The following is a 12,037-nucleotide window of genomic DNA, read 5'->3' as shown; positions in this document are numbered from 1 at the left end:
ATGGCTGTGGGCAGGAAGGATCTCCTGTAGTGGTCTGTCTTACAGTAGATCTGGAGAAGCCTCTGACTGAAGACACTTTGTTGTGGTACAACAGTCTCATGAAGAATATTTATGAAGAATCCTTCTTTATACAATGATCTCCAGAGGAGTCCCCAGAACAGAGCCAGCCTTTTTTATCAGCTTGTTGAGCTTTTTTAAGTCCCTGGCTCTGATGCTGCTTCCCCAGCAGATGATGGTAGAACAGATCACACTTTCCACAACAGACTTATAGAAGATATGCAGCATCTTGCTGCAAACACCAAAGGACCTAAGCTTCCTCAAGAAGTACAGTCTGCTCTGTCCCTTCTTGTAGACAGCTTCACAGTTACATCTCCACTCTAGTCTGTTGTCCAGGTAAACACCGAGGTATTTATACTCCTCCACCACCTTCACTTCTTCTCCAATGATGGAAATAGTTTTTGACTTATTCCTGTTTCTCTTAAAATCTACAATCATCTCCTTTGTTTTAGTCACGTTCAAAATGAGATGATTGTTTCCACACCATGCCACAAAGCGGTCCACCAGCTCCCTGTACTCATCTTCTTGTCCATCTCTGATCTACCCCACGACCGCAGAATCATCCGAGTATTTCTGCAGATGACAGGAGTCTGTCTTGTACTGGAAGTCTGAGGTGTACAGACTGAAGAGGAATGGTAAGAGTACAGAACCCTGTGGTGCTCCTGACTACCTGGTTAGACACACAACCCTTCAGTCTCACAAACTGTGGTCTTTTTGTCAGGTAGTCTTTGATCCATGCACTGGAGAAATCAAAGATCGTTTTATTACAGGTTGCCTCTGAACAAGGGGCTTATATTTCGAGCAGAGAAAAACAAGATTGTGATTTGCCTAGAGGAGGTCTTGCTGTAGAGATGTATGAGTCCTTGACATCTTCACAAAAGAAATCCAACATTTTGTTTTTTCTGGTAGAGCAGCTGACAAACTGAAGTGTTGGAAGTGTAGCAGAGAGTGAAGCATGGTTAAAATCACCAGATATTTCCACAAACGCATTGGAGTTTTGTGTCTGTAGCTTAGCAACAACTGAGATGATGGCATCACATGCAGTGTCAGCAACAGCGGAAGGCGGAACGTAAACTGTTGCCAAAATAACACTGGTGAACTCTCTGGGTAAATAATATGGACGAAAACTTACTTCCAACAGTTAAATATCTGGACTGCAGAGCTGACACTTCACAGTTACATGTCCTGGATTACACCATCTGTTGTTCACAGAACTTTATTTATATACAGAACTTTAAAAATACTTTATTAATCCCTTTGGGATGAATGGGTTCATGGTCATCTGGTGACATCATAACGTGTGTCGTCTGCATAGTTATGATAACTTACGTTGTTGTTTATTAAAATCTGAGTTAGGGGGAGCATGTAGATATTGAATAGGAGGGGCCCTAATATGGACCCTTGGGGAACGCCACATGTGATTTTTGTGCGCTCTGATGTAAAGTTACCTACTGACACAAAAAAGTCCCTTTCCTTCAAGTAGGATTTAAACCAGTTGAGTGCTGTACCAGAAAGGCCGACCCAGTTTTCCAGGCGCTCTAATAAAATGGAGTGATCAACAGTGTCGAATGCTGCACTAAGGTCCAATAATACCAGCACTGTGGTTCTTCCACAGTCTGCATTTATACGGATGTCATTGAACACCTTGACAAGAGCAGTCTCTGTACTGTGGTGAGCAGAAAGCCTGAATAGAAGACATCCAAGTGGTTGGTCGTTGTTAGGAAGTTGTTTAACTGTTGAAACACAGCTTTTTCAATAATCTTACTGATGAAGGGGAGGTTTGATATAGGCCTGTAGTTCTGTAGTAGCAGCTTGTCCAAGTTGCTCTTTTTCAATAGAGGTTTGATAATTGTTTTTAGGGCCTGGGGGAAAACACCTGACAAAAGGGACGTGTTTATTATTTGAGTTAAATCAGATGTTATTACAGGCAAAGCTTTCTTAAGGAAAGCTGTGGATAAAACATCGAGACAGCAGGAAGAAGAGCTTAGTTGCTGTACAATTTCTTCTAAGATTTTGCAGTTTATTTGGTGAAATTGGGAAATTTTGTCAAAATCAGTTCTAGTTGGAGACAACATTGGTACTGGAGTTGATCAGAATCAGAGAGCGAAGCTCCCAGGCTGCCATCGTCGGCGCCATGATGTGGATGTGCTGACTGCCTCTCTGATCTTTTGGGTTTTTTCAGTAAAGAATTTAGCAAATTCATTGCAGGCCCTGGTAGAGTGGAGTTTAGATGCTACAGTTACTGGAGGGTTTGTTAACCTGTCGACCGTGGCAAATAATGTACGAGCATTGTTAATGTTTTTCCTGATGATCAAAAGAAGTACTCCCTTGCATTTTTCAGTTGTAGGTTATATCTGTATAGTCTTTCTTTATAGTTCATATAGTGAACCTGGAGTCCAGCCTTTCGCCACCTGCGTTCAGCTTTTCGACACTCCTTTTGTTCACTTCTGACTGGTGGAGCACTTCTCCACGGAGACATTTTCTTCCCAGAAACGACTTTCACTTTAATTGGAGCAATTGAATCAATGATGTCTGAGATTTTAGAATGAAAGTTATCTACCAGCTCATCTACAGTGTTACAGGGCAAAGTAGAGGTAGAAGAGTAAATCTGGTTAAAGGTTTCAGTAGCACCGTCCTTAAAGATGCGTTTTCTTATGTCTCTTTGGCAAACTGAGTCATTGCAGATGATGCTTTCAAAAATAACAGAAAAGTGGTCAGATAGAGCAACATCAGTTACAGACACCTTGGAAATGTTTAGACCTTTAGTGATGATCAAGTCCAAAATATGTCCCTGTTTGTGCGTTTGCTGTTTAACATGTTGAGCCAAACCAAACTTTCTAAGAGTGTCACATAGATCTATTGCACTTCTGTCTTCAGGATTGTCCATGTGAATGTTCAAGTCTCCCACAATAATTAAACAGTCATAATCAACACAAATCACAGATAAAAGCTTATTAAAATCACTGAAAAAGTTTGTTTTGGACTTAGGAGGTGTTGGAAAATATTCATGCTATGCTTATAGGATTGGTATGGCCATTCTAATTTATTTAATTGCTGAGATCTTCCAGTGAGTCGTCCACCTTGATTCTTTGGGCATGCCCCTAAAATATGCCAGAGGGGTCTGCCGGTAGGTTTATTCTCAGTGTTCTGATTGCCTGCTGAGTTGTTGAGCTGGCTGTCACTGTTTGGGATCACAGGCAGAGTTGAATCATTGTTGTACCCCTTATTCACCTCCACATTCACTTCTAGTCAATGGATTTTCATCTCCAAAACTGCCAATTTCTGTAAAAGTTTGTCGAAGTCCATTTATGATGCCAGACACGTGTCAGGTAAAGGAGAATGGAGGATGTCATTACCTTTATAGAAAACGCACAATGGGACATGGACATTTTTGAGACTTTACTCATTCCATCAATCCAAAGTAGGTTTGGTGAAGATGAGATCTTTTTTTTAGGATGATGATGCATCTTGCCATCAAGTAAACCCAAGAGGCAGATCACCTAAACAGCAACCAGCAAAACCGGGTCTCAATTCAATTGTGAACTTAATATAAAAATTTTAAAGGAAGGTTTTACCTGCAAATCTGAGGTGCTAATATTGTCTACAGTAGTATGAAAAAAGCATTTGAACCCACTAACTAATTTGTGACACCTGAGTAAACATAAAACTGTTGGAATAATTATTCCATTTATTCAAGGAAAATAAATTCTCACAACAACCTATCCTGATTTGGACAAAGCAACTACCCCTTTGTGAAATCACCAAATAACCTTGATTAACCACATGTTCTGGACAGCTGAGTTCGACTTCCCTATCCACTCCCAGTGTGATTACCGCAAGACACAAGGAGAAAAAAAATATATTCATTTGAAAACAAGCCACCCAACAACAGGAAGTAGACTAAAAGACCCTAAATGGCAACGCATCATTGCCAGACTACAGAAATTCAAAAATCAATGAGAAAAAGTTAACCTTCCCAGCAGTGTCCCACCTACCAAAATTACTCCAAGAGTGCTTCTGTCATCCAGGAGGTCACGAAAGAATCCAGAACAATATCCAAAGTACTGCTGGTCTAATTTTCCTGTTATGGCCAACGTTCATGAATCAACATCAAGAAAGACTAAATAATAGCACCCGGAGTTCCAAGGCCAAAACCAACAAAAAGAACACAAAGGTTCATCTCACATTTGCTGAAAAAGGGAACTTAATGATCCCCCAGATATTTGGAAAAATATTTCGAACTGATGCTATAAAAGTGGATCTCTTTGCAAGGTATGCATCCTGCAGTAAAATTAAGAAGAACTCAGTATGTCAAACACGGTGACGGTACCTTGATGTTCTGGGACTGCTTTGCTGCTTCAAAACCTAGACGTGCCAGAATTCATGGAACCACAACTTCTGCTCTAGTAGAAAATCATGGAGAACGTCTGCTCATCAGTTCTTGACTTTAGTCTCAAACTCTTCGTGTTGTCGACAGCAGACCAGGACATTGTACTGTTATACATAATTACCATCATTAACAGGATGTTCAATAAATCTTCACAGTTGAGGCTAAGAGGCAACATGGGATTAAAAACATTTAATAATCCATGTATGATGTCTGCTCTACAATCATTTTTATAATTATCAGACATATTAAAAATGACATCTAGTCTGAGAAAACGCCTATTTTTCACAGGCATCCTTGTGTATTTTGACACTTTCAAAATGAACTGATTTCTTAGTGCACATGTAAAAGAAACCCCCATTAAAATATAGTTTTCATTTTATGATTTTTATGATTCATTTTATGATTTAAACTCACAGATGTGACAGAAATGAAGCAACTCTACATAGAGAAACATTTCGGAGAAAATGTTTACCCATGACTTGATAGCAGAGTCCCTCTGGTTCCACATTGTAGTGTGTGTTCTTACACACACACACTCTTGTTTTGCTATATGTAGTGAGGACCATGTGTTGCCTCCCATTGATTTTCAGTAATTTTCAACCCTTTCTATGCCCTAACCCTGACAATAACCCTAAACCTCACCATTAGCAGTGCATGCTTAACCCTAACCTTAACCTAAACTCAATTCACACCTTAGTCCTAAACCTAACTGTTAGCAAAATAGGTCCTGAGAACCAGCAAAATGTCCTCACTTCGGTACAAACGGTCCTCAATTTGATGGTGAAATCAGGAAAATGGTTCTCACTGTGATGCCAAGACAGGAACACACACACACATAAATGCAGAACCCATTGACCTCCCAGGTGTACACAGAGGGCAACACTTTTACATCACTATATGAAAAGAGTAGAAAACATGGAAGCAAGCTTTTAGAAATAGGAGCATTTATTTTACAAGAGGGTTTTAATTTCCATGAGGGGGTTATGTTCAGTCCAGTTTACAGCTGAATAGGATGGGTCAAAACAAAACAGTTTACACCTGAAAAGTCTTTGAAAGGTTTGACCACATAGAACATCACTCTCCCTCTCTCCAGCTTCAATTCAAAGATTGGGAGTCCAGGCTGACTCACAAAATAAAAAATGTGTAAAATGACATTTTCAACAATGGTATCAATAACTCATCATAAGCATAAACAAATCAACAGGTTTTTTTTATACAAAGAATGAAAATAAAAGTTGAGAGCCGCAGAGACACTACTTTGGAGGGTCTGTGTTGATCCCATATTTCTCTTTTAAAAGCTTCAGTTGCTCCTCTTTCTTCTTTGTGTCCATTTTCTGGAATGCCTGCAAAACAACAACGCAGAAAACCACATTTCATTGGAATCAATGCAGCAGATGATATTTTTCTAGAACAAGTTACATATTTGGCTTTGCTTGGGAACCAGATTGTGATAGCATGTGTCCAGTGCTGCTGATACGTACTCTGTTTGCATTGTAGTAGCGAACCACGAGGTAACGGTTGCAGACATTGAAGCCTGACAGGTGGTCACAGGCATTCTTGGCATCGAAGATGTCTTCATACACAACATAAGCTGTTCCTCTTGTTTCAGGTGTATTCCTTCTGAGAAGAAAAAACCCCATAAAATGCGAATAGTGAGCACCTGAACAAACCGAGCAGTTTCATAACTGTTTCAAGCAAAGTGTAACATATAAATGGTTTGAGTTCTTATTAATCAGAAGCTGAGAATGCCTTGGTTTAAACCAGTGACTTTGTCTCATAAGAAAACCGATAGACTTGTATTTGCAGAAGTAAACGTCTTACAAGTAAAGCAAGTGGGCATGTTTAGCTTCTATGTGCCTTACAAACATGCCAGTTTGATTAGAACTTAGCTGCTCCTTTCCTCAAACAACATAACATACGAAAAGTGTCTCAAACTGAACTTACGTTTGGATTTGTCGTATTGGTCCATATTTCCCAAAGATATCATACATCTCCTCAGCTGTAATCTTATAAGGAAGATTTCTGATGTACAGGATTCTGTTCACCTCAGGCGGTAATCGGATCTGCAGTGAGAAAAACCAAATCATGACCAATCACAGAGGATACAACACAACAAAGAATATCTAGCTACCATGTATTCATGGAAATCCATAATTTCGACATAGCACCGTAGTTGATGCCCCTGATTTAGCACTTGAGTAAATGGATATTTCACTGTTTAATGACTTTGCATCAATTTTGAGCAGATATTTTGCAAATCCTTAAATATTTAGAAATGGCAGACCAAACTGTTCAACGTGGTCTTAGTATTGTAAAGCATTTAATCCGCTTATAAAAGCACAAAAATGCCAATTCAATGCTAATCACTGCGAACCACGTGTAATTTGGGCTTCATGCTAGAACTTTTTTTCTTTGTATGTAGATAAGCAGATAGACCCCATATGCTAATACTTAGCGTCCATGTCTGAGACCAAGCTTCGCCTCATATAGTGGAGAAATACATCATCTCAGACACTAAAACAGCATAACAGACTTTACCGTCAATGCGACAAGAATAAAAACACTGAGGGAACTTCAAATACAGACTTTGTGGCCCTTCTCTGTCGCACTAGTTAGCGTGCTAACTGCTAAGCTAGCGTAAAGCGGATGTTAAACTTGAAACAATTCCGGCTAATATTTACACTAGTCCATAACTTTTAACTTACATTGGCGCGTTTCGCTGCTTGCATAGCCATAGTGACGGTTTAATTGGGATAAAAAACGTTGATAAACAACAAGCACGGAGTCTCCTGGGGTCTCCTATCCTTGTCGGGGTCTCCTATCCTTGTCGAAATGGCAATAGTCGCTAGCTTGTGACAAACGTCCGGTGTCAAACTTCCGGTTCCAAACTTACAGGCAAGCAACGCAGTGCTGCCTCCCTGCGGTGCATGAATGAATGAACAAAACCACCGCACATCTCTTGGCTATGAAGCAAATCGTTACCATATTTCAAATGAAAAAGCATTTTCAGAAATAATATATTATATTATATATATTATTTTATAGATTATCATATATATTTAACATGTGCTGCCAACGTTTTGGCATATTTCAAATGAAAAAGCATTTTCAGAAATGCTTTTTCATTTGAAATATGGTAACGATTTACTTCCATACTTGGCAGCACACGGAATCTGTGCGTGATATTATTTTACCAGTCTCAAACTATTATTAAATTTAGTTTATTTTTTAAGTTATTTCGTTCTTACTACTGAAATTTTAGATCTCAACCACACCTCAGGAGGGCCAAAAGTGTCACAACCTAAAAATGAATAAAGTAGGTAAATAATTATGTATAAATATCACAGTTTAAATAAATGGGATTCATATTTAGAAAAACGTTGGCAGCACATGTTAAATATATATGATAATCTATAAAATAATCTATAATATAATCTATAATATATATAATATAATATATAATCATTCAATTCAACTCAATTTAATTCAAAAATACTTTATTCACCCAATGGGTAATTAAATGTTGCTCATATTATGCAGGTTTCTTCAAAGAGCTGATGGCTGTGGGCAGGAAGATCTCCTGTAGCGGTCTGTCCTACAGCAGATCTGAAGAAGCTTCTGACCGAAGAAACTCTGTTGTTGAACAACAGTCTGATGAAGAGGATAGTCAGGGTTCTCCATAATGTTCCTCATTTAATGAAAAATCCTTCTTTGCGCAATGATCTCCAGAGGTTCCAGAGGAGTCCTCAGAGCAGAGCCAGCCTTCTTTTTTAGCTAATTACACTTTTGCATTATTTGATAGTACCTGTGTTGCAGTGCACCATGGAACTATTTAATTTATTTTTAGTATGTTTAGTATGTCATTTAATATTTTGTTTTTTAATCTATAGATGATAACCCCTCAGACGTTAGATTCTAATCAATAAGCCAGTTTATATTAGTTCATGGTGCTTTCTGGGCATATGAAACACTATGTAAACATTTAATGGTTGATGGTGTAATTAATTACTTGTTCTATTATGTAATTAGTACATAATTGAGACACACACACACACACACACACATATATATATCCTACATAGGAAGCAACACTGATTGACAATCAATTTCACATGATGTTGTACAAATGGAATAGACAACAGGAGGAAATCTTTGGTGATTAGCAAGACACTCAATAAAGGAGTGGTTCTGCAGGTGGGGACCACAGACCACTTCTCAGTACCTATGCTTTCTGGCTGATGTTTTGGTCACTTTTGAATGTTGGTGGTGCTTTCACACTCGTGGTAGCATGAGACGGACTCTACAACCCACACAAGTTGCTCAGGTAGTGCAGCTCATCCAGGATGGCACATCAATGCGAGCTGTGGCAAGAAGGTTTGCTGTGTCTGTCAGCGTAGTGTCCAGAGCCTGGAGGCGCTACCAGGAGACAGGCCAGTACACCAGGAGACGTGGAGGAGGTCGTAGGAGGGCAACAACCCAGCAGCAGGACCACTACCTCCGCCTTTGTGCAAGGAGGAACAGGAGGAGCACTGCCAGAGCCCTGCAAAATGACCTCCAGCAGGCCACAAATGTGCATGTGTCTGCAGAAATGGTTAGAAACCGACTCCATGAGGATGGTATGAGGGACCGACGTCCACAAATGGGGGTTGTGCTCACAGCCCAACACCGTGCAGGACGCTTGGTATTTGCCAGAGAACACCAGGATTGGCAAATTCGCCACTGGCGCCCTGTGCTCTTCACAGATGAAAGCAGGTTCACACTGAGCACATGTGACAGACGTGACAGAGTCTGGAGACACCGTGGAGAGCGATCTGCTGCCTGAAACATCCTTCAGCATGACCGGTTTGGCAGTGGGTCAGTAATGGTGTGGGGTGGTATTTCTTTGGTGGGCCACATGGTCCTCCATGTGCTCGCCAGAGGTAGCCTGACTGCCATTAGGTACCGAGATGAGATCCTCAGACCCCTTGTGAGACCATATGCTGGTGCGGTTGGCCCTGGGTTCCTCCTAATGCAGGACAATGCTAGACCTCATGTGGCTGGAGTGTGTCAGCAGTTCCTGCAAGATGAAGACATTGAAGCTATGGACTGGCCCGCCCGTTCTCCAGACCTGAATCCGATTGAGCACATCTGGAACATCATGTCTCGCTCCATCCACCAACGTCACGTTGCACCACAGACTGTCCAGGAGTTGGTGGATGCTTTAGTCCAGGTTTGGGAGGAGATCCCTCAGGAGACCATCCGCCGTCTCATCAGGAGCATGCCCAGGCGTTGTAGGGAGGTCATACAGACACGTGGAGGCCACACACAATACTAATCATATTCACTAGCCCTACCCCTGGCCTTGAAAGGCTGTCTAGCACCTCTGACCTCTGAATCAATTTATGTTACGTTAAAAACGTCACAGGTCAATTAGTAACTATTCTTAGGCGGCTCACAGTGTATCTGTCAGAGATAGAATTATTTTTCTATTTTCTATTAGCATCTATCCGGCATCTAAACATTATAAACTGACAAATGGAGATTGACAAAGCTTAATATTAAGCCCTATTTTTTTATTTTTTATTTTATTGAGTCAGTTGTTTATAAAGTTTTAAGTACTCTCACTTATATTTGCCAGATCTGGAAGAATCATTTCACTTTTGACAACAAATAGTATTTTTTTAAATGATTGAGCGTGATTATACCCTATAGTATTGGTTTTTATTTATTAATTAATAAAAAGTAAGACCACATTGTCTTAAAAAAATTAGTTCACATTAATTGCAACAGATTGAAGACTTTAAGAAGATATTTCTTAAATATGGGTTTTATGAATTAATGTATACTTATTGCCAAACGAATTTATTTTGGTAAAAGTATTATCTTACGTTACTGAATTCAATCATTTACCTAACCTAAAAAAGAAGGACGTTTAATTAACTTTTAATGGTATTTCCGGGTCACCCAGGAGGGGGAAAAAAAGAGAGAGAAAACCGTTGGGCACGCGCCTGATGTGGTTTTGGCTAGCGATCGTTAGGTAACGGCTGTGTGGACTAAAGCTGTGATAGCTAAAATAAGTTCCTCTGGGAGCAGCTAAACGTTTGTTTTGCCCTTTATGGATATCGCTAGTGGATTAAAGGTGAAGCAGGATGTAGACTATGCCTCACTGAGTCCGTCCAGACCACAAACAAAAAGCTTGCACAGAACAATTTCAAACTCAGCCACCGAACTCAGAGGCACCCTGCGCAACTGAACAGAGGAGAAATAATCTCTGGTCAGGGAGAGGTTGAGATGACAGACCTGCTGCTGTGAACAGTGACGATGAAGGTTACAAACTGTAACGGTCTAACAATGACCAGAGCTGGTCCTCAAATTCTCAGTTGGATCATAGATATAAAATGAAACAACTCAGCAGCTGGATCATGTGTAATGACACAGCGTGACAACCCCTGCACGCCCTAAGCACCACAGCAGAGGGGAGTAACCTCTGACCACAGGAAGGCTTGATTATACTCAAAAGTAGTAACAAAGGGGTCACGAACTGGGGCTGAAAAACAAATGTTCTCACACTGACCGGCCACTGACATGACAGAGTGCGCACAGAACAGAGGAGATGAGACACTGCTTCCTCCTCAGAGTTATGAGGCGGTTAGAAGAAACTAATTACAACAGAGCCTCCCTAAGAGCTCCCGTTCAGCAGCCAGTCCCAGAGACACTGACCTGTCTCTGGGTAACTCCTGATTGCCCCTCACACATCCACCCTCCACAGCTGCTGCAATGGGCAGCCCGATACCAACTGCTGCATGTTCGGGAACCACGGTGTGCCTGTGCGCTTGGAGGCTTTGAGAATTAATGACAGCTGTTCCACCCGAACCTATCCTGGAGCTTCAGGATCTGCGGAACTGGAAGAAAAGCGCAAACTAGCTTATTCAACCACAGACTATGAGCACAATTATCAACCGAAGTTAAATTCATTTTGCCTCTGACTTTTAATAGTCTCAATTAAATCTGCGGCTAATGACAAAACCTCTAACGATGCGCATGCATATCGCTATCGGCCCCATAAATAAAACTGGGCTGGTATTAACAGATGATGTTTACTTCCATCTTTTAGCTGTTTGTCTATGTGTTTTGGGAGGAGGAGTGGAGGGGGTTGGCCATGTGGTATTTGTTTGGTCATGTGACAGTGATAGTGATACACCACAGGATTGTGAAGTGTTTAACTGAAGCAGAGAAGCGATGTCAGCGGTGTGGCCGTCTTTTCTTTAAGGACGTTCTTCAAGAGAGCAGAAGTCCTGAAGTCCTGGTTCCATCCATTACTGCAAGTCGTCCAGGTCCGGAACCATTAACACAACACCAGGCAATACCTCTACCACCCTCATGTTTAAATGCTGGTATGAAATTAGTTTTACACCAGGTGTAACATAGTGCATATCTCTCAAAAAGGCATGAGCTCTAACCTTAACTGATGTGAGTGAGGCCTGCGGTGCTATAGAAGTTTTGGGTTCTTTTGTGACCTCCAGGATGACTCACCCATGTGCTCCTGGAGCAATTTTGGAGGGCCGGCCACTCCTGGGAAAGTCACCACTGCTCCATGCTTTCTCCATTTGT

The 12,037-nt window shown here is 40.9% G+C and overlaps 1 protein-coding gene across 2 annotated transcripts; it reads right to left on the bottom strand.

Annotated features, from left to right (window-relative positions):
- Window positions 1-5,374: 5,374 nt before the first annotated feature.
- Window positions 5,375-7,300, bottom strand: LOC124881896 (splicing factor 3B subunit 6-like). 2 transcript variants are annotated; one of them, XM_047387801.1, is made up of 4 exons: window positions 7,153-7,300; window positions 6,392-6,510; window positions 5,929-6,067; window positions 5,375-5,790 (listed from the first exon to the last, which is right to left on the bottom strand). In XM_047387801.1, exons 1-4 carry the CDS (start codon window positions 7,180-7,182, stop codon window positions 5,701-5,703), a joined length of 378 nt encoding a protein of 125 aa, XP_047243757.1. In that variant the 5' UTR covers window positions 7,183-7,300; the 3' UTR covers window positions 5,375-5,700. The 2 variants fall into 2 exon arrangements, with proteins under 2 accessions (XP_047243757.1, XP_047243758.1); XM_047387802.1 differs by having other exon boundaries at window positions 5,929-6,064.
- Between the last annotated feature and the right edge of the window lie 4,737 nt (window positions 7,301-12,037).

The sequence above is a fragment of the Girardinichthys multiradiatus genome, chromosome 15 (assembly GCF_021462225.1).
Source record: "Girardinichthys multiradiatus isolate DD_20200921_A chromosome 15, DD_fGirMul_XY1, whole genome shotgun sequence".
Lineage (NCBI taxonomy): Eukaryota > Metazoa > Chordata > Actinopteri > Cyprinodontiformes > Goodeidae > Girardinichthys > Girardinichthys multiradiatus.
This window is presented reverse-complemented; position numbering and strand designations above follow the sequence as displayed.